Source organism: Hemiscyllium ocellatum, chromosome 5, assembly GCF_020745735.1.
Source record: "Hemiscyllium ocellatum isolate sHemOce1 chromosome 5, sHemOce1.pat.X.cur, whole genome shotgun sequence".
Lineage (NCBI taxonomy): Eukaryota > Metazoa > Chordata > Chondrichthyes > Orectolobiformes > Hemiscylliidae > Hemiscyllium > Hemiscyllium ocellatum.
The window spans coordinates 125,530,872-125,552,454 of record NC_083405.1 but is presented as its reverse complement, the minus strand read 5'-3'; the positions used below and the strand labels follow the sequence as shown (position 1 = coordinate 125,552,454).

Below are 21,583 nucleotides of genomic sequence, written 5' to 3'. Positions count from 1 at the left end.
GGGCTGCTGGCTGGGAGGTGCTGACAGGCAACTACAATGCTATTGTGTGCAGTTCTGATCACCACACTATCATAGGAAGGAAGTGGAGTCTTTGGAGAGGGTCCAACAGAGGTTTGCCATGATGTTGCCTAGATTGGAGTGTTTTAGCTACAAGGAGAGGTTAGATAAATATGGATTATTTCCACTAAAATGTCAGAGGCTTGGGGGCGGCTGATAGACATATATAAAATTATAAGAGGTATGTACAGGGTGGATAGTTGGAGTCTGTTTTCCAGGTTGGCAGTGTCAAATATTAGGAAGCATAGGTTTAAGGTGAGAGGGACAAAGTTTATAAGAGATGTGTGAGCCAAGTTTTTTTTAAAACACAGCAGATAATAGGTGCTTGGCACATGCTGTCATGGCAGGTGGTAGAAGCAGATGAAAACATTTAAGAGTTATTTAGACAGACACATGAACAGACAGAGAATACAGGGACACAGACCATATGCAGGCAGATGAGATTAGTTTAGAAAGGCATGGTGGGCCAAAGGGCCTATTCCTATGCCATACTGTTCCACATCACACAAGGCCAGCTCTAGATTGGATAAGAAGGTGCTCCTTTTCCCAGGGACTGGTGGACCTTTGACATAAGCCACCAGCTCCTGCACTGACATCAATTTGTTGCACCTCTTCAAGCTTCTAATGAGAGCAGAACATTTTTCTGAAAGAGGTGGAGTTTTAGTTGTTTAGAAGATAGATGCTGCAGGAAACTATCAGGACCAAGTGATCCACTGGACTGATGTTGATCACCTAAGGGGATCAGAGAGGAATTTCTCAGAACTTTTCAACTTTTCCTACCTCAAAATAGACTTGGCTTAATGTCTCTCCCTGCAAGGTCACAAGGTGTTGAGTAGGGGAGTTAGGTGATGTGTGTTCTGTAGTGCAAATTGTCACAGAGGCTGAATGGAGCAGGGAGTCTTTCCCTGCCCATGGCTGTTCGTGTCTTAAATAACACTATCATTCAAATAATAGTGATAATAATGATAATAAGGCTCCCCCAATAGCTCCCCCATCCAACCTTGGGTTCAGTTCCTGACCTTCCACAACGTGGTTCTGGAAATGCTGCCATTTTAACGCTGAGGATAAAGGAAGGGGAGGCAATACACCTTTTGAACCCGACTCCCCAGTTGATTAAAACCAGAGCTAACCTTCTTCCTCAACGCTGAGTGAACTACTCATTCAGAGAGCCAGGGCAGACATGTCGGGCCAAATGGCCTCCTTTGACTCTGTAACAATTCGGCGATTGCACAAACATCACTTTTCTACCCTGTTCCAATATCCATTGATGTTCAAATAACTGCCTCAGTGTTCCTGAATTAGGGAAGGGGACCAAGTGAGTCAGGTATCAATCTCTTGAGGGAGGTCAACACACGATGAAAGGTAAGATCTAAAGTGACTGCGAAAGAAAAAGCATCCGCCCTGCACACTGGCCTATGCTAGTGTAGTCACACAGAAATCAATAGAAACACTAGGGAATTACAAAAAACAAGAGTGGAAACTCAAATTTAGCAGGTGGATGATGGCTCATTGCTAACCACTAATGCTGTGAGGTGCTAAAACGTGTGGACTGCCCAACTGAGAAAGATAGCCAGGGGCTAACTGAACAAATACAAAAGAAACTAGAGGGCATAAGTGAGAGGGGAAACATTTAAAAGGACCTAAGGTGCAACTTTTTCACATAAAGGGTGGTGCATGTATGGAATGAGCTGCCAGAGGAAGTGCTGAAGGCTGATACGATACAACATTTAAAAGGCAGCTAGATGGGTATATAAACAGGAAGGGTTCAGAGGAATATGGGTCAAATGCCGGCAAACGAGACTAGATTAATTGAGGATATCTAGTAGGCATGAACAAGTTGGTTGGTTTCTATGCTGTACATTTCTATGACTCTAATATTCTATCTAGTGAGACCATGCAATTTGACACAAACAGGATATAATATTTCCCACGCATTGGGTCTGATCTGATGGGATACAATATCTTTTCAATTCTGGTCACTGTTATCGAGGATAGCGATGAGAATCACAAATATTAAAACTCAATTTCCCGATCGCCTTGAAATTAGATGGTTTGGTTTAATATTATACAAACTCCTAATTCTCGGAGGCACAGTGGTTAGCACTGCTGCCTCATAGTGCCAGAGACCCGGGTTCAATTCCTGCCTCAGGCGACTGCCTGTGTGGAGTTTACACATTCTCCCCATGTCTGCGTGGGTTTCCTCCGGGTGCTCTGGTTTCCTCCCACAGTCCAAAAATGTGCGGGTCTCGTGAATTTGCCTTGCTAAATTGCCCATAGTGTTAGATAAGGGTAAATGTAGGGGAATGGGTGGGTTGCGCTTTGGCGGGTCGGTGTGGACTTGTTGGGCCGAAGGGCCTGTTTCCACACTGTAAATAATCTAACCTAATTCTCTTGCTCAAAATCTTCACCGATCCAGGAGCAACTCTGGCTGGTAACTATGGAGACAGTAATGGGCTCGGCCAAGCTGTCCTCCCAAGCCAGGAGGGGAATGTAGATTCGAGGAATTGCTAAGTGCTTTTGGACAGTTGGAAGATTTGATATAAAGGTTTGATGGCAGCTTACTTGAAAATTAAAATAAAAAGTCTTGCTCAACTTTCTGCTTCAATGAAAGGCACTAAGACAGTGTTTCTTTCAGGCACTGTCACACAGGATTCTGCAGGTTTACAGCAGAAAGGCTTCCCTTAAATGTAAAGGAACATTTTGCATTAATGTTGTTTTCATCTACAGCCAAAGCAGTACTTTTTGAGGTGTAGGGAAGGTGATGACTTAGAGGCAGTATCACTGGGCCAGACGCCTCAAGCTAATGCTCTGGGTCATGGGCTCAAACCCCATAATGGCAGACGGTGACATTCAAAGCCAGTACAAAGCTGGCCTAATTATAATGCGTTGTTGTTTCAAAAACATCCATCTAGCTCACTAATGCCCTTTAGGGAAGGAAATCTGCCATCTCAGTCTGGTCTACAGAACCATACTCTTTTCTGTACAAGCACATGGTTGAGGATTAGTTAGCACGCAAAGTCACAATGAATGGGTCTTTTTCAGGTTGGAAAGCTGCAACTAGCAAAGGGTCCCAATTATTTACTATCTACATTCCTGGCTTGGAGGAGGAGGCAGAGAATAACATATCAAATTTGCTGATGATATAAAAAATAGAGGTGGAAGGGCATGTTGCAATGAAAACTTAAGGGATTCGCAATGGAATATAGATAGTGAGTGGGTAAAAATTGGCAGATGGGATTTAAATAGGAAAGTGAGAGGAAATGCACTTTGGCAGGAAGAATCATGAGACTGACCACTTGTCAAATGGAGAGACTTCCAAAAAAAAGTACAACACAGAGAATTCTGGGTGTTCTTGTGCATTGAACACAAAATATAAGTATGCTGCATAAGTAAGAGATTAAAAATGGGGAAGTCTTGTTACAAAATGTTTTTGAGGCCACACGTGGAATACTCTGTATAACTTAGATCCCCATGACCAGAAAGGCCATAGTGGCATTGGAGATTGGTTAAGAGAGATTCACGAGGCTGTTTCATGGGATATAGGTGTTGAGTTATCGAGAATAGCGAAACAGGTTAGGCCTTAATTCATTAGGCTTTAGAAGAATGAGACATCACCTTCTTCAAACATGCAAGACACTCTGATTGGTCTTGAGAAGGTAAAGGTTGGGATGATGTTTCCAAGCATGGGGCACTCTCAAGCTGGGGGTCATCAGTACAGAATAAAGGGATACTCATTTAAAACTGAGATGTAAAGGACCTTCATCTCTCAGAGGGTAGTGAAGGTCTGGAATTCTCTACCCCAAAGAGTTGTGGAGGTTGGATCACTGAAAGTGGTTAAAGAGAAGGTAGATAGATTTTTTTTTTAAAATTTAGCTGTTGAGGATTATGAGGAGTGAAAGAGGAGTGGAGAACTAGAGTAGATCAGCTGTGGTCTTCTATCGAAAGGCAGGGTTGGCTTGAGGGGCTGAATGGACTACTCCTGTTCTTATGTTACAATCTGTGTTGAGCAGTATTAATGTGGTGTTATGTAACAATGCTCTGAACATTCATATTCAAAATTGGTGATGAAAGAAATCATATAATGCACATTAATGAGACTTGAAAATAATTTGTCATAAATTACCCAGTTAATAGACTCATTTTCAGACTAAGACCGATGGGTAGCACAGGCCATCAATGAAGATGATTTATGAACTGGTTCAGAGGAAGGAAGCAGACTGAAACTGTAAACAAAACTAGGCTGAAAGGAAGGGAGGAATTGAGTGCGTACTCCAAAGTTCAATAAAGCACATGAACTGTTGCTGATTTATTTGGATGTGTTGGGAGGCACACTATAATTCTAAGTGCATTATGTTCGCTGCTAACACTTGGCGGGGGAAGGAAGGATATTGGAGAAAATAAGAATTTTCAAATAGACGGGTTTAAACTGTTAACTGAGCAGGGGTGCTCAGACGGTGGAAAATATGCTTGTGTATTAGTCTTCATTACTGCATGGATTTTCCAAAGGGAAATTCAAAACGTTGAGTGAACTCATGGTCTACTCTCCTTTCACCCCTTAACACTACACCAAGCACAGGACATGTAACATTTATCCTTTGGAATCATAGGATGTCTACAGTGTGAAGGAGGCCATTCAGCCCATTGAGTCCACACTGATCCTCCGAACAGCATCCCACCCAGAGGCACCCCTTACCCTATTCATGTAACCCTGCATTCCTCATGGCACATCCTTGGACACAATGGGCAATTGAGCATGGCCAATTTACCGAAGCTGCACATCTTTGGACTGTGGCAGGAAACCAGAGCACCCAGAGCAAACCCACGCAGACACAGGGAGAATGTGCAAACTCCACACTGACAGTCACCCAAGAGTGGAATCCAACCCAAGTCCCTGGCAATGTGAGGTAATACTGCTAACCATTGTGCCACCATGTCATCTCTTTAAGTCCTGCCTTTCCACTATCCATGGTCCCAAATGCATCTTTCATGTTACACAGCAGATTACTTGCACACCTTTCATTTTACTGTGGTGTTTTTGGGGCACAAATTTCAGAAGTGATGCAATGTAGCTAACCAGTAGTTATGGATTGCTTTAAGTAAAAAAAAGGCTTAAAATGTTGACAAAAAGTTTTGAGTCTGAGGATTGGGAACATTTTTGAATTTAGCAAAGAATAACCAAAACTGCTTCTATTAATATATGAAGAGGAAAAGGTTAACATAATGACAACCCATCACAGCAATATCAGAAACCCAAAGATGAGGAACCAAAAGAAATTAATATTAGACCATAAGACCATAAGACATAGGAGTGGAAGTAAGGCCATTCGGCCCATCGAGTCCACTCCGCCATTCAATCATGGCTGATGGGCATTTCAACTCCACTTACCCGCATTCTCCCCGTAGCCCTTAATTCCTTGTGACATCAAGAATTTATCAATCTCTGCCTTGAAGGCATTTAGCGTCCCGGCCTCCACTGCACTCTGCGGCAATGAATTCCACAGGCCCACCATTCTCTGGCTGAAGAAATGTCTCCGCATTTCTGTTCTGAATTGACCCCCTCTAATTCTAAGGCTGTGTCCACGGGTCCTAGTCTCCTCACCCAACGGAAACAATTTCCTAGCGTCCACCCTTTCCAAGCCATGTATTATGTTGTTAATTTCTATTAAATCTCCCCTTAATCTTCTAAACTCCAATGAATACAATCCCAGGATCCTCAGCCATTCCTCGTATGTTAGACCAACCATTCCAGGGATCATCCATGTGAATCTCTGCTGGACACGCTCCAGTGCCAGTATGTCCTTCCTGAGGTGTGGGGACCAAAACCGGACACAGTACTCCAAATGGGGCCTAACGAGAGTTTAATAAAGTCTCAGTAGCTCAACGGTGCTTTTATATTCCAACCCTCTTGAGAGAAATGACAACATTGCATTTGCTTTCTTAATCACAGACTCAACCTGCATGTTTAGCTTTAGAGAATCCTCGACTAGCACTCCCAGATCCCTTTGTACTTTGGCTTTACGAATTTTCTCACTGTTTAGAAAGTAGTCCATTCTTATATTCTTTTTTCCAAAGTGCAAGACCTCGCATTTGCTCACATTGAATTCCATCAGCCATTTCCTGGACCACTCTCCCAAACTGTCGAGATCCTTCTGCAGCCTCCCCACTTCCTCAGTACTACCTGCCTGTCCACCTAACTTCGTATCATCGGCAAACTTCGCTAGAATGCCCCCAGTCCCTTCATCCAGATCATTAATATATAACGTGAACAGCTGTGGCCCCAACACTGAACCCTGCGGGACACCGCTTGTCACCGGCTGCCATTCCGAAAAAAAACCTTTTATCCCAACTCTCTGCCTTCTGTCAGACAGTCAATCCTCAATCCATACCAGTAGCTCACCTCGAACACCATGGGCTCTCACCTTACTCAGCAGCCTCCCGTGTGGCACCTTATCAAAGGCCTTTCGGAAGTCTAGATAGACCACATCCACTGGATTTCCCTGGTCTAATCTACTTGTCACTTCTTCAAAGAATTCCAACAGGTTTGTCAGGCACGACTTCCCCTAACTAAATCAGTTGCAAAAGGCTTGCAACTGACAGCAAGACCACAAATGCATGGAGTTTGACACGGCTTGCATGAAGTAAACCTGCTCCTGCTAAATCTTCCAAGTTGGCAGAAAAATACTCCAGATGAAAACCCACAGAGAAACATCTGTGTCATTTGAAATTTTGCCCAAATAATTGTTTTTCAAAAAGAAAAAGCACCATGCTTTTTTCAGCTTTTTCTGAGGTAACTCAAACATTGGATACTGTGTATTTCTTGATCTGTTGTAATCATCAACAAGTTCAGAAACAGAGCTGAATGAACACAGCCAGGGGTGACTGGGGAATGAGCAGATCTCGAAGTTCCTCATGTATTCTGAATGACCACACCATGGGACCTCTCTTCATGTATCATGCATCAATGTGTGTCTCTTCCCCAACACACAGGCTTCCCTGCCAGGAGTCAGTCTGACTGGCAGGCTTGGTGGGGAGGGGAACGCAACAGCAAGTTGCAGGAGTTGTTACAGCTCCAGCCAACCTGGAGATTTCTGCTGGCCTTCAGCTGGTCCTGCTGTGGAAATTAGCTGCTGCCCAGAACTGCCCCTCAACACACAAGTGCCCAAAGGCTAGTGAACTGCTGCAGCCCACTGCTACAGCACGCCAAGGAGGGTAATTCTAACATGTGACAAAGTTAAATTTACCTGAAGTAAGCTGACTAAGGATAGGGGAATCCCAAACTAGAGGGCACAGAGTCAAAGTGAGAGGGGGAAAGATTTAAAAGGGACCTAAAAGGCAACATTTTCACACAGAGGGTGGTGCATGCATGGAATGTGCTGCCAGAGGAGGTGGTAAATGCAGATACAATTACAAATTTAAAAGACATTTAGACAGATAAATGAATAGGAAAGGTAGAGAGGGATATGGACTAAATGGAAGCAAATTGGACCAGTTCAATTTGGGATCCCTGATCAGCATGCACATGTTGGACCAACGGTTCTGTTTCCATGCTGTCCAACTCTACGACTCTAGCTACCCCCTCATCTTATTTCTGTTAAACAGGACGAGCTTCAGAATGTTAAGATCCAACTTGACCCCAATGTTAAAATTCTCTCTATTATACATAATGATTGGAACCATGTGGATTTCATTAAGTATGAGATCCTTGATTGGAGTTGTTAACCTGAGCCAATCAGGGACCCCTGGCTGACAGAAATAAACAGGGGAATCAGACTATTCTACTTCAGGAACTAACTCTGTGCTGGTTGGTGCTACAGTCAGTGTGTTACTGTTGGTCTCTGCCCACCCCCCTTTTGTTTTGGAGGGGGAAAATCCTGATTCCTGAACTGGCTGAATTATTTAGCCAGTTTGTCAGCTGGCATTTCTTTTAATGAGGACTGATTGTGCATCAGGAGTTTAACATAATGTGTTTCAGGTGTAGCTCAGTTCTCATTAGGGGATTGTTGTGACACTGGCTGGTTACAGCCTGTGTTACACTTTTATTTTCTCTTTTTTTACTCCTTTTTGAGAAAAAGAGAATGTTAATTTTAAGGTAGGGCTTAGCCCTTGGACTCCAGTTTTCTTTGTTTTTTGTATGTGTCTTCACTTTTTATTGGTGTTTTGACAGCCCTGTGGAAGACACACATTTTACCAGAGGAGCTGTTCCTGTGGGGAGGCCTAGCCCTGGGACTGAGCCTCTGAAGATTGAACACCTGTGTGTGTGCTGGGAGGTGAGCAGTTGCTGTATCATGGAGTTTGGGAGAAGACCTTTCCTTCAGGAGTGGACCAAATCCCTGTGAGTTAACTGCACCTGTACAATGTACTGTATTCCTGTGAGTGGGCCTGGCTCTCCAAGGCTGGACTAGGACTCCATTGAGACTGAACACCTGTGTGCTGTGGGATGTGAATTTGTTGCCTTCAGGAGTGGACTCTGCCCTTGGTTGTGGACTCTGTTTTTAGCAACGGACTCTGCAGTTTGGAGCAGACTCTATTTCTGACAATGTACATTGTATACTGGAGTGGACTCTTCCTAGAAATGGATTCTATATTTTGAAGATTGTGTATAGATTTGGACTGTGTACCAGAAAGGACTTTTTTTTTTGTAATTAACTAACTGTATTGTGGTGTTTCCTGGGTCTATCACCTGCACTGTCTTGTGTCCCTGGATCGGCAGGCCTTGGTGTGAGCTGGGAGGCTCATGCGTCGTCCTGAAAGCTGTCACCCTGAGAGCTGGAGGGTGGGTAAGCCATCCTGTGAACCTGAAGGTTGGTAGGCTGTCCGGAAAGCCAGAGGGTGGGTAGGTCACCCTGATGCCAGTCGCCCTGAGAGCCAGCTGGTGAGTCGGCCATTCTGATTGCTGTTGTCCCGATAAGATGTATCTGGACGGGCTGTCCTAGAGGTGGCTGAAAGGTGTCTGAGCAGCCAAGAGCCAGAAGGCACCTAGGGGCAGGCTGAGATCCAGAAGGCTTGTGGGCTACCCTGCACCCTGTTGTCCCAGGGAAGGGGATGGGCTGTCCTAGAAGTGGCTGGAAGGTGTGCCAGGATAGCCACTGGACGCAATGGGGTGGGTGAGACCAATGGTATATAGGGGCAGACTGAGAGCCAGAAGTCAGGTAGCCGTCCTCAGTGCCGTCACCCTGGGTGGGTACCAGGGTGGACTGTCCTAGAGGTGGTCGCAAGGTGTCAGGGCAGACAGAACTGGAAGGGGCATAGGGCGGACAGAGAGCCGGATGCTACGTAGGGGCAGGCTGTCAGAGTGGGAGGGATGGGGGCTTGCTGGGTCTGTATTGTCTGCACTTTGTTTATGTAACTGGATTGTTTCATGTACAAATGTCATTGATGTCTTTTCATGTTTGAAACTGAGATTTGAGGTTTGTCCTCATTTCTCTGTAAACTGGTTGCACAGTAGGGTTTGGGACCTGGCTTTGCTGCTCCTCTCCCTTGTAAAATTGCTGTTGTATACAGCTGTTATATGTTGACTGTTTTTTCTGTAATTTCATGTAATTGTTTAATAAAATAAGGAATCAGAAAATTCTACTTCAGGAACTGCCTCTGAGCTAGCTGCCCAAAGCCAGTGTACTGTGCGTAGTTATAGAGGGGCAGCATGGAAACAGACCCTTCGGCCCAGCTTGTCCATACCAACCAGATATTCTAATCTAGTCCTATTTGCCAGCACTTGACCCACATTCCTCTCAACCCTTCCTATTCACATACCCATCCAGCTGCCTTTTTAAATGTTGCAATTGTACCAGCCTCTATCACTTCCTCTGGCAGCTCATTCCATACGTGCACCACCCTCTGTCAATAAAGGATGACTTAGTGACAGGATACCAGCCTTTGTGCAGTATAACAGCCTCGTAGCTGCTGCTACTCACCTCCATTTAATCTTCAAAAGGTTAGCGACGTCAGCACAGAGTGGGACAACGCCCTTTCGCGAACTTCTGATTACAAGTGCCACAGCTTTCGAAGCAATCTCTTTATCTTCATCCCCGCCATCTATTTCCGAACCACTCCCTGAAGGCAAAGATTTTAGGAACAGGGTCGAGGTTAGAAACAATTCCATTACATCAGGCTCACCAAGCTACAGATTGCCCTGGGTGAGGGGGCTTCATAAACACCCCCACCTGCCCAGTCAGGTTGGAAGGATGCTCTAAGATGTGACTTCCATAAGATCTGCATTGATAAAACACTTTGACAGGCTCAGTGAGAGACTTCAGAAGCATGGTCACTGTTGTAATATAGGAATGATGTAGAGGTGCCACTGGTGGACTGCGTTGACCTAGTTAAAAATCAACTAGGCAGAAGTGAGGACTGCAGATGCTGGAAACAAGAGTTTAGATCAGAGTGGTGCTGGAAAAGCACAGCAGGTCAGGCAGCATCTGAGGAGCAGGAAACTTGACATTTTGGGCAAAAGCCCTTCATCAGGAATTTTGTTATGTTATAAACCACACAATGACCGATTATAGTCCAACAGGTTTATTTGGAAGCACTAACGTTTGGAGCTACTGGATGAAGGAGCAGCACTCCAAAGCTAGAACTTCCAAGTAAATCTGTTGGACTATAACCTGGTGTTGTGATTTTTTTCCCATAATATGGGAAACATGACAGTCAGTTTGAACACAGCAAGATCCTGCAACACCACACTGACCAGATGATCTCTTTTTACAAGGGACAAAATGGCCACAACATCAGGAAAGACTTCCCCAGTTTCCCTAATAGCTCCATGCAATCTTCTACAGCCAGCTGAGAGCAGGTACCTTTACAATATCTTCCAAGAGACAACACCTCCAACAGCAGGGGCACATTACTGCAGATGCTGGAATCTGTACTGAAAACAAAACATGCTGGAGATCATAGCGGGTCAGGCAGTATCCAGGGGGAGACAGCAAGCTAGTCATGGAATCATAGAGATGGAAACAGACCCTTTAGTCCAACTTGTCCATGCTGACCAGATATCCTAACCTAATCTAGTGTCATTTGCCTGCACTTGGCCCAAATCCCTCTAAATCCTTCCTATTCATATACACATCCAGATGCTTTTTTTTAAACAATACAATGCACAACAGGGCCTTTGGCCCTTGACGTTGTGCAAGCTGTGAACTAATCTAAGCTCATCTTCCAACACTATCCCATCATCATTCATGTGCTTATCCAAGGATGGTTTAAATCTCCCTAATATGGCTGAGTTAAATGCTGTAATTGTATCTGTCTCCAACACGTCCTCCATTCCATACATGTACCACCCTCTTGAGTGAAAACGTTGCCCCTTAGGTCTCTTTTATATCTTTCCCCTCTCCCCCTAAACCTCTGCCCTCTAGTTCTGGACTCCCCCACCCCAGGGAAAAGACCTTGTCTAGTTCTCCTATCCATGCCTCTCATGATTTTGTAAATCTCTATAAGGTCACCCCTCAGCCTCCAACGCTCCAGGGAAAACCGCCCCAACCTGTTCAGCCTTTCCTTGGAGCTCAAACCCTCCAACCCTGGCAACATCTTTACTTGTTTTGAGTCTAAATGATGTGAAGTGTGGAGACAGCAGCATTTATACAATAGTGGGAGGGAGAAAGGCTGTTGATAGGTCACATTAAATGATTGGAATGTGGAAATAGCAGAACAACAGTGTCGAGCAGACAGTCCCACTCGGGTGTTGGGGGGCGGTGGGGGAGAGACCGGACCTTGTGACAGAGAATGGAACAAGTAAAGCTAAAAGAAAGGGAAGGAATAGGAGAGGGTTCACAATCTGAAGGTGTTGAACCCCATATTAAGCCCAGAAGGCTGTAAAGTGCCTGGCCTGAAGATGAGATGTTGCTCCTCCAGTTTGCGCTAGGATTCACTGGAACACTGGAGGACAGACACATGGGCATGCAAGCAAGATGCTGTGTTAAAATGACCAGGAAGGTTGGGGTCTTGCCATGGCCACATGCATCCCATGGTTGCAGACAAGCAATATTACCAAATATCTGCAAACAGTATGTGCCAGACCAAGAGAACGCTCCTGACACATTTCCAGTCCACTTACAGGGCACGTCTGCACTCTAATGTGTGACTTCAGACTGCATTTTTCATAACACAAACATTTTAAACACCTCAACTCGATCACCCTTTTCTGTTAGATTTTATGCAAACTGTGCTTGTAATTAAACCCTTCAGGTTCAGGTCTCATTTTGCTGAATCTGTCATGCACCTCCTCCAAGGCCAATATTATCTTTCCTGTGATCTTGGATGTCTTCAGGAAAATTTGCCATGACCCAGTTCTTCACTGTAGAAGTCTGTTACCATTTGAGAGAGCATCATCAATAAACGTACACAGTTTGTCAAAGTACAACAAATCAATTGTGCTCTTAATCCTATCTTTGAGCATTAGATCAGTCATTCCCAAAATAGTCATAAACCACAGGGCTGGTAACCACACCTACAGACACTGGCAGTTTGGGGCCACAATATAACATTGTCAGAGCAACACGGAGAGTGACCGAAAGAGTGTGAGAAATGGCAAAGAGTGTTACAGAAAACACCTATCCTGAAACTGTCTTGCATACTTCTGTTAGCTCCAGATTCAACTCATCCAGCACTCCCATGCTCACTTAAACCTTCCCACCTCCATAAAACGCGGCTCATTCAAAACCTCCAAATGCACGTCAAGTTCCCTACACCCTTCAGGCCCTGACCTATATGGACTCTGAGTCAAATAAGGTGCTGACTTTAAAATTCCCATTCTCGCTTGCAAATGACTTCACCTTCTCCCTAACTCTGTAATCTCCATCCAGCCTCCAAAGTATTTGCCCTCCACTAATTCTAGTCCCTTAAATCACTCCACCACTGGTTTCCAAGTTGTGGGAATCCTCTCCCTACAATCTCTGCCTCCCATTTCTTTCCTTTTCAATGGTCATTCAAACCTTTCTCTTTGACCAAGTCTTTTGTCACCTGACCCATATCTTACTTGCGCTCTGTCATATATAGTTTCATAACACTCCTGTGAGATGTTTTAATGGGTTAAAGCCATAACACAAATGTAAGTTGTTGATGATGTTGTTGTAGAGAGGAGAACGTGAGGGCTGCAGGTGCTGCATATCAGAGTCAAAAGGTGTGGCACTGGAAAAGCACAGCCAGTCAGGCAACATCTGAGGAGCAGGAGAATCGACGTTTCGAGCACGAGATCTTCATTAGGAATGCCTGGTGAAGGGATTGTGCTCGAAATGTCTACTCTGCCACTCCTCAGATGCTGCCTGACTGGCTGTGCTTTTCCAGCACCACACTTTTTGACTTTGTTGTAGAGAGGCCTGAGTAAGTCAACTTTCCTAACTTTCACAGTTAAAACCCCACATCTCTGAACCACGTGCACTGATCCTTTCCCAGTTACACCGAATGCCAAAATTGCATCAGTAACTCTAATGGTGAAGGGTTAGAATTAATCCAAAATTCCATTTATTGTGGAGAAAAGCCACATGCAGAATGGGAGAGAGATCTCTGCTACATACTGTTTTTCATTTGTGCTCTATGGTTTGTTCCTTCAGACACACACTGAGACAAACATCAACTGCGCTTGGAGGACCATCAACTCGGTGAAAGGTGCTCTTTGATCTGGCAAAACTTGTTGGTCTTCCAGAGCCAGGAGTTGACCTTGACTGAGTGTTGCAGACTGGGACATTCCAAGGTCCAGGACTATGTGCTGAGGGACACGCTGAAGCTTGGGGCAGCTGCTGCCAAGGTGCAGTGAGGAAAACCCAGTGTCTGTGGTCTTTCTACTGAAGTTACATGTGTGACTTTGTGTGTGTGTGTGTGTGTGTGTGTGTGCATATGTTTTTTAAATGATTAAGGTATGTTTTGAAATGAACGAAAAAGGGAAAAAAATTCATCAGTCAATGAATAGGTGCATTCGCTGTCAAAGTTTAGAATTGATCAGTTGAATTAAATACCAGAGGACAACTATAGTTTAAATGGTAGCCCAGTACCATTACAGCTGATCCTGTGCCTTAACTCCACATTTCTAACCACTCCCCATATTCCTGGATTCACTGAGATAGAAAACTGTCTGTCTCAATCTGAACAGTATTCACTGATGGAGCATCACAAGCGTTGCAGAAGAAAATTCTGAAGATTCGCAACCCTCTGAGTGAAGAAATTACTCATAAATGGATGACCCTTAAGTGCCTTGAGATCCATGTACCCCAGCCAGAGGGAAGCAACCTCTCAGTGTCACCCCTCCCAAACCCCTTTTCTGTTTTTTAGTTTGTGTTTTGAAAGTTTGCACTTTGCAAGAAGAAATAGTTCCAAGCTGTGATCATTCCATCTGCACCATAGTCAATGAACCCCAGGTGAGTCAGGAATCCCAGCAATCTGTGTGGTTATGATATCAATGCCCAACCATTTAGACACAACTTGTGATAGCTTCAATTTATTATCACCAGGATCCATAATCTTTTTCAGTGTCCACACATTATTCTCTTTCCATTTTATTAACATTCTCCTCCTGGGTTAATTCGCTTCAGAATTTAAAACTAAAACTGCCAATTTAACCCATCTGGTTCATTCACTTAGGGAAGGAAATCTGAAGTCCTTACCCAGTCTGACCCACTTGCGACTCCAGGCCCACGGCAATATGGCTGCCTCTCAACTGCCCTCTGAAATGGCCCTAACAAGCGTGCAGTGCAGATGAAAATGGCTGCAGCCACAGCCAGAGTGAGTGGAGTAGGTGTTACATTTTGTGAGGGGAGGGGGACTTCAATTCTGGGGGATGTGAGACCTTTCAGAGAAACACATCAATGGCATAGATTCCTGCACAGTACAGGTGAAAGACCCCTGCGAATGCTCTGTGCTTTGTGAATCTCAGGTGTTAACCCACTGACCGGAGTCCAAATTGCATCATCCCGATCCATAGCCTGCTCGCTTCACACCATGACCCATCAAACATTGCATCCTGTTAAAGATGGTTAGGCTCTGGACCTTCAATGTAAAAATTCTGGCTAGACAGACATTCACAAACACAGCTGATTTAGAAAAATAAACATATATTTCCAAATGTGATAACATATTTACAGTACATGCCACCTGTGTGCCCTCAGAAGATGGTCTTCTCTCCTTCTTTCCCACCATGTCCTGGGATGAAGGGAGCTGCTCTACAATGGGGCCTGTTGGTTTCGGAGCTAAGGTTGGGTGGTATTTGTGTCTGGATGGCCCAGACTTGTTAAGTGTGTCCTGCCCTGAGGGAGGTGCACCCCTCTTTGACTTGATCTCCCACGGTGGGGGGCTGAGGGTCACTAGCAGCGAGAAGCTGGAAGGTTGAGCCAACTCACGAGTGTTCTGAGAAGAAACATCAGAGGGTTCCTCCTCTGTCTCGATACCTACTGTCACCGCCCTATCGGAGGAAGAGACACCAGGCTTCAGAACCTCTTGTATACTGCAGACGTGGAGACTCTTTTGACCTGGTTCTCTATGGAAGTTGCCAACATGGAAGAAGCTAAACGCTCACATGCCAGAGGCAGCTGATCCCCGAACACATTGCTGCCTGACTGCAGCATCAGGTTGCTCAGTGCTACTCCCATCTACTCATTCAGGCCAACAAAATGGCGACTGGTAAGAGCTGGGCCTGAGCAGGTGCCTGGCCTCCAGCTCTCAACAGTGTCTGTGTTTCTTCCTCCTGTGGAGATGTGGCACTGAGGTGCCCACCAGCCCCTGACTCTAATCTAGATAACGTACCCATCGAGGTGTCAGCGTCTGAGCTGAGGGAGGGTTGCAAGAGGCAGCCTGGCCGACACTTCCTCTGTGACATCCGTGCCCTCTTCCTCAGAGGTGGGGGTGGGGATGTCTTGAGGGGCCATCCTCTTGACTGCGGAGAACATGGTGATGTCACTGGAACCTGCAGGAGACAAAGCAGAGAAGGCATCTTGGACACAGGGTAGATGTTCTGAGATGTGAGGAACACACTCAGAGTGATGGTGACTGGACAGTAAACAACGCTTCTTACTTGGTTGCCTAGACACGGATATTTCTGCACCTCCACAGGACTGTTCATCGCTGGCAAGAGCCAAGGTCCTCTCCTTATTGGGGCTAGAGGAGCCAAATTACGGGCACTCCAGCACCCGTCCTGGCTCTTTCAGCACTATTATAGGATGGTTTCACCTGGAATGAGAGCAAGGTAGTGATTGAGCAGTGGAGAGGTGGTGGTGCGACTGTCACTACTGGGTTAGATGGGGTAGTGTTGTTGGGGTTTGTGGTGGGTGAGAGTAAGTGGGGAAGATGATACATGGAGAAGTGACAGTGGCAAGCCATCAGCATTGGTGCAAACGGACACAGTTGGAGGGAGAGAAGAGTGGGTCTGAAACTAATATTTAAAACTTAAAGGCAATTGTGAAAGGATGAAAACACGAACATGAACCGGCAAATTAGAATCATAGTCACTAGTGTTGAAGCGGGCCATATGGACCATCAAATCAATGCTCCGACCAGCATCCCACCAAGATTCACCCCACTACTCTATCCCTGTAACCCTGCATTTCCCATGGCTAATCCACCTAGCTGGTCCATCACTGGATATTATGGGCAATTCAGCATGGCCAATTCACCTAACCTGCCCATTTTTGGACTAGATTAGATTAGATTACTTACAGTGTGGAAACAGGCCCTTCGGCCCAACAAGTCCACATCGACCCGCCGAAGCACAATCCACCCATACCCCTACATATACCCCTTACCTAACACTACGGGCAATTTAGCATAGCCAATTCACCTGACCCGCACATCTTTGGACTGTGGGAGGAAACCGGAGCACCCGGAGGAAACCCACGCAGACACGGGGAGAACGTACAAACTCCACACAGTCAGTCGCCTGAGGCGGGAATTGAACGCAGGTCCCTGGCGCTGTGAGGCAGCAGTGCTAACCACTGTGCCACCGTGCCGCTGTGGAGGGAAATTGGAGGACTCAGGAAATCCACGCAGACACGGGGAGAATGTGCAAACTCCACACACAGAGTCATCCAAGGTTGGAATCAAACCCCGGTCCCTTGCCACCCCATCAGATTAGGTTAAGAGTAATGTCAATACCGTTGCAGTGGCTGATAAATGGGATGTTTCAGAATACACAGAATTGTTGCTTTCCAGTGAAAAAGAAAAGTTCTAAGAGGAGAACCCACTGTTAAAATTAAAGGTAGCATCAAATTTAAAGAAAATGTACATAATTATGCAAAGGTGAGTTACAGAACAGAAAATTATTATCTTTTAGTAATGGTGGAAACAAGCTCACGTTAGAACCCAGAATGAGGGTGAAGTTGCCCACAGATTGATTCAGGCTCCATTTATTTGCTGGTGAGAGGGTTGGAATCAGTGACCAGGAAATCTACTGGGTTTTTTTATTCATTAATGGGATGAGGCTAGGTCAGCATTTATTGCCCAGAGAGCCGTTTAAGAATCAACCCCATTGCTGTGGGTCCAGGCCAGGCGAGGATGGCAGTTTCCTTCCCTAAAGGACGTTAATGAATCAGATGGGTTTTTCCGTTTCATGGCCATCATTAGACTCTTCAGTGCAGATTTTTTATTTGAATTCAAATTCTACCATCTGCATTGGCAAGATTCGAACCCCTGTCCCCAGAAATCCACCTGGGTCTCCAGAGCAACAGTCCAGCAATAATACAACTAGGCTATCACCTCTCCACCAGATAGCAACTGTTATCCTAACATCTGAACAGAGAAAACTTCTGTTTGTGCATTACTGAATACTAGACAGTTTGACAATTTAGCCAAGGAATGGGAAGAATAGCATGCTTCCCACAATAGTGTGGGATCTATAATGATATATAATTACTGTCAAATCAAGAGATAATTAACATGATACATTTTTTAAATGTCGTCTTTTGATTCATGGCAGGGACAGAATTTATCCCCCATCCATAACTGCCCTGGAGATGTTGATGGTGAGTTGCTGAGAAATCTGATTGTATTATAGAGTGCATTCTATAAATGTCTTGATATATGTATACTGTGTATACTGTTACAGCTTTCTCCCACTAATGTACATTCTATACAATACATTTTCTTCAGAGAAAAGAGGTCAAGATTATAAATCATTCTTTCCTACTGCTTCTGACATTTTCTCACAAATAGTAACATGAAAGGGTAAACACCAATTTCCAAAAATCCCTTCACATCTCTCTGTGATATTTTGTGGCAAGTTCCTGCTATTCACAAGGAGTCATCTCCTGACAGTGTTGTTGACGGATTGGGTCTCGGCTATTCACAGTCTTCTGTATATCCTGTAGCAACACCCCCTTCCCCCATCACACGGCTCCCTGAGATTGGAGCTGCAGATCACGCAGGTTTTATAGTAATTCCCATCACAATGCAGAACTAGTTGAACCAGAGGAAGTCAATGAGCTTCAACCAGCTTTTCCTGATCTACTGTCCATTTACCAGGGTTTAACTACTAGTTATCATTAATGATATAATGACCCTGCCTATGACCTATTAAGGGGAAGCAATGGCCTAGTTGCATTATCGCTAGGCTATTAGTCAAGAGACCCAGCTAATGTTCTGGGGACCAGGGTTCAAATCCTGCCATGGCAGACAGTGGAATTGAAGTCCAATGGTGATCATAAAACCATTGTTGAATGTCGGAAAACCCCATCTGGTTCACTAATGCCCTTTAGGGAAGGAAACTGCCATCCTTTCCTGGTCTGGTTGACATGTGACTACAATGTGGATATGGGCAATAAATGCTGGCCTGGCCAGAGAAGGTCAGATCCTGTAAATGAATGCACCTTCTACCCTCCATAAAGTGTAACTCTCCTCTGACATGACGATACAGGGGAAATGCAGGAAGGATGTTCCCAATGACCAGAAGATCCAGAATTGAGGTGGGGATAGGTCTCACAGTTTCAGGATATAGGGTAGGCCGCTTATGAGTGAGCTGAGGAGTCTGTGAGACACTCTCCCACAGAGAGTAGTTGAGGCCAAAACATTGAATGGTTTTAAGAAAGAGTTAGATATAGTTCTTAGGGCTCAATGAGATCAAAGGATCTGAGGAGAAAATGGAAAACAGGGCCCTGAGTTGGATGATAAGCCTTGATCATATTGGATGGCAGAGCAGGCTCAAAGGGCCAAGTGTCCTACTCCTGTTCCTATTTGCTCTGTGTCTGTGTTGGTTCTATCCAGAGCTCAGTCGCTCTGACGCACCACAATCCATTCATCCATCATCTCCATTAACTCCTCAATTTTCCAATCCACTGATGTCCTTGTCCCTCCTGCAGTGATTTTGCTTCTTTCTTCTTGAGTGAGAAGGTAGGGTGGACTTGCAGGAGGGAGGTTTTCCTGCCTGATTATTGTTCTCAGCTCATTACATAGTCGATGCCAAACTGTTATGGGCAGCAAGCTCAGCGCCACTTGCCTAGTCTCAGCTGCCTGATGCAGGGGGGCCTGGCCAGGTCTCACATCTTATACCCCCCCACCCTCGTCTTAATGCTTAGCAACCACCAAAGCTGGGCCACAATTGTCTGGAAGTTCTCAACGGCTGACCGACATGCAGTGGCTTCACCCCAACATGCGAAGAAATTCTTCGGAGAATGGCGCTTTGATAATGACACTCACTGGCACAAACACAGTTAGCCAAATGACCTCATTCTTCACTGCACAGCAATTCTGTGCTATCACTACATGTGGTGGTGGCATTTTGTGTGTGTGTGTGTGTGTGGGCGGGCGCACGCATGGTGGCACAATGGTTAGAACTGCTGCCTCACAGCGCCTGAGACCTGGGTTCAATTCCCAACTCAGGCGACTGACTGTGTGGAGTTTGCACGTTCTCCCCGTGTCTGCGTGGGTTTCCTCCGGGTGCTCCGGTTTCCTCCCACAGTCCAAAGATGTGCAGGTCAGGTGAATTGGCCATGCTGAATTGCCTGTAGTGTTAGGTAAAGGGGTATATGTAGGGGTATGGGTGGGTTGCGCTTCGGTGGGTCGGTGTGGACTTGTTGGGCCGAAGGGCCTGTTTCCACACTGTAAGTAATCTAATCTAGTCTTGTGAATTGGGGTGGGGGATGAGGTGATAGAGGGAAGACAGGAGGGTGGTGGGAATGAGATGTGGAGGGTCAGGACGTTGCAACCATCGTGGGGCAGCCTGCATTTACCAATTGGCACTCGCTGGCCTCTCAGCTTTGTGGTTTCTTTAGGAAGAATGGGGAGAAAGTGGATGTGGGAAAACAAGGTTAGAATGCCTTTAGTGTTTAGCGCTGACATTTAATTTGATCTGCTCCTGGGCCTGCAAAAGATCTAAACTCAAGTTAACTGCAGCACTGCAAGTTTGCCAAGCAAATCCTGTGGTCTTGGTTCTGGGCACTGATCCATATTTAATAGGGCAGATCACAGCACACTGCTGTAACACTGACTACGTAACAATGCTCACAATCACTGGAGCCGAACCAGCACACATTTCAGCCTCAGGTGTTGGGCCAATAGGTAACCTCACACCCACGACAGGACAATGTAATGAAGCCAATTTTTTAAAAAACATTGATTTCAGAAGCTTGAAGGAATCGCAGTGATTGCAAGAGAACCAAAGACCAACAAGTGAGCAATCAGTCCACCAAGCTCAACTAAATTCCCAGCTCCAATCAACAGGAGATTGAGTGGGTCTGTGTACATGTGCACGTGTGTGTGTGCGCGCGCGCGCGCGCGCTTCCTCATTTATCTATGTGTATCCTTCTCTGTGTGTGTGTGTGTATGTATTTATCAGTCTGTGTGTGCATCTGTGTATGTGTCTGTGCCTGAGTGTGTCTGTCTATGCCTGAGTGCCTACATTTCTGCTTTTCACTAATTTTGAAATACAAGAATAAAGCAATCAGCAAGATGACGATATGGATGTCTGAGGGTTCAAAGTAGACTTCTCAGCGGGTAACATTCTCACTACGGAGTCAGAGGAATGAGGAATTCATGAGTTCCAGAGATCAAAGCATGCAATCCAGGTCTACACTCGTTCACACAGTGTTGATGGAGTGCTGCACTGTCGAAGGGGCTTTTTTATGGATGAGATGTGAAACTGAAAGTCCATCTGCCCCCTCAAGTGGATGTAAAGTGTGAAGAAGGTTGGGGGTTCTCCCTGGAGCCAATATTTATACTTTAACCCACATTATTGAAAACAGATCACCTGATCATTGGTCATGCGGCACAAACTGACTGCCACATCTTCAACATTACAACACTGAACACAGTTAAAGTATCTCACTGGATGCAAAGTGCTTGTGCAGCCTTTGGTTGTGAAAGGTGTTACATAAATGCAAATCATTAATTTTCACTTTTTACACATGCACATCCAGGCAAGGTCACTGAATTTGAACAGTACAAGAATTTCAAAGAATCATACAGTACAGAAGAGGCCCTTCGGCCCGTCAGATTCTTAATTTACTTTAAAATTGCTGGATGCTGAAAGATCAAGGACTGTGATCCTGTCCGCGAATGAAAAACAAATCACATCATCAAATGTTTGACCAATCACAGCAATTAAATCTCTAGTGAT

The 21,583-nt window shown here is 45.2% G+C and overlaps 1 protein-coding gene across 3 annotated transcripts in view; it reads right to left on the bottom strand.

Moving 5' to 3' along the window:
* The window catches only part of LOC132816157 (uncharacterized), an 83,523-nt gene that overhangs the window by 53,293 nt on the left and 8,647 nt on the right, over nt 1-21,583 (bottom strand). For 2 of the 3 annotated variants that reach the window (XM_060825637.1, XM_060825640.1), the window contains exons 2-4: nt 16,055-16,209; nt 15,787-15,946; nt 9,969-10,107 (exon numbers count right to left, since the gene is read on the bottom strand). In XM_060825637.1, coding sequence (XP_060681620.1) covers nt 9,969-10,107; nt 15,787-15,946; nt 16,055-16,102 — 347 coding nt within the window. In that variant the 5' untranslated portion in view covers nt 16,103-16,209. The remainder of the gene's footprint in view (nt 1-9,968; nt 10,108-15,786; nt 15,947-16,054; nt 16,210-21,583) is intronic. The other variant, XM_060825639.1, reaches the window with a different exon arrangement.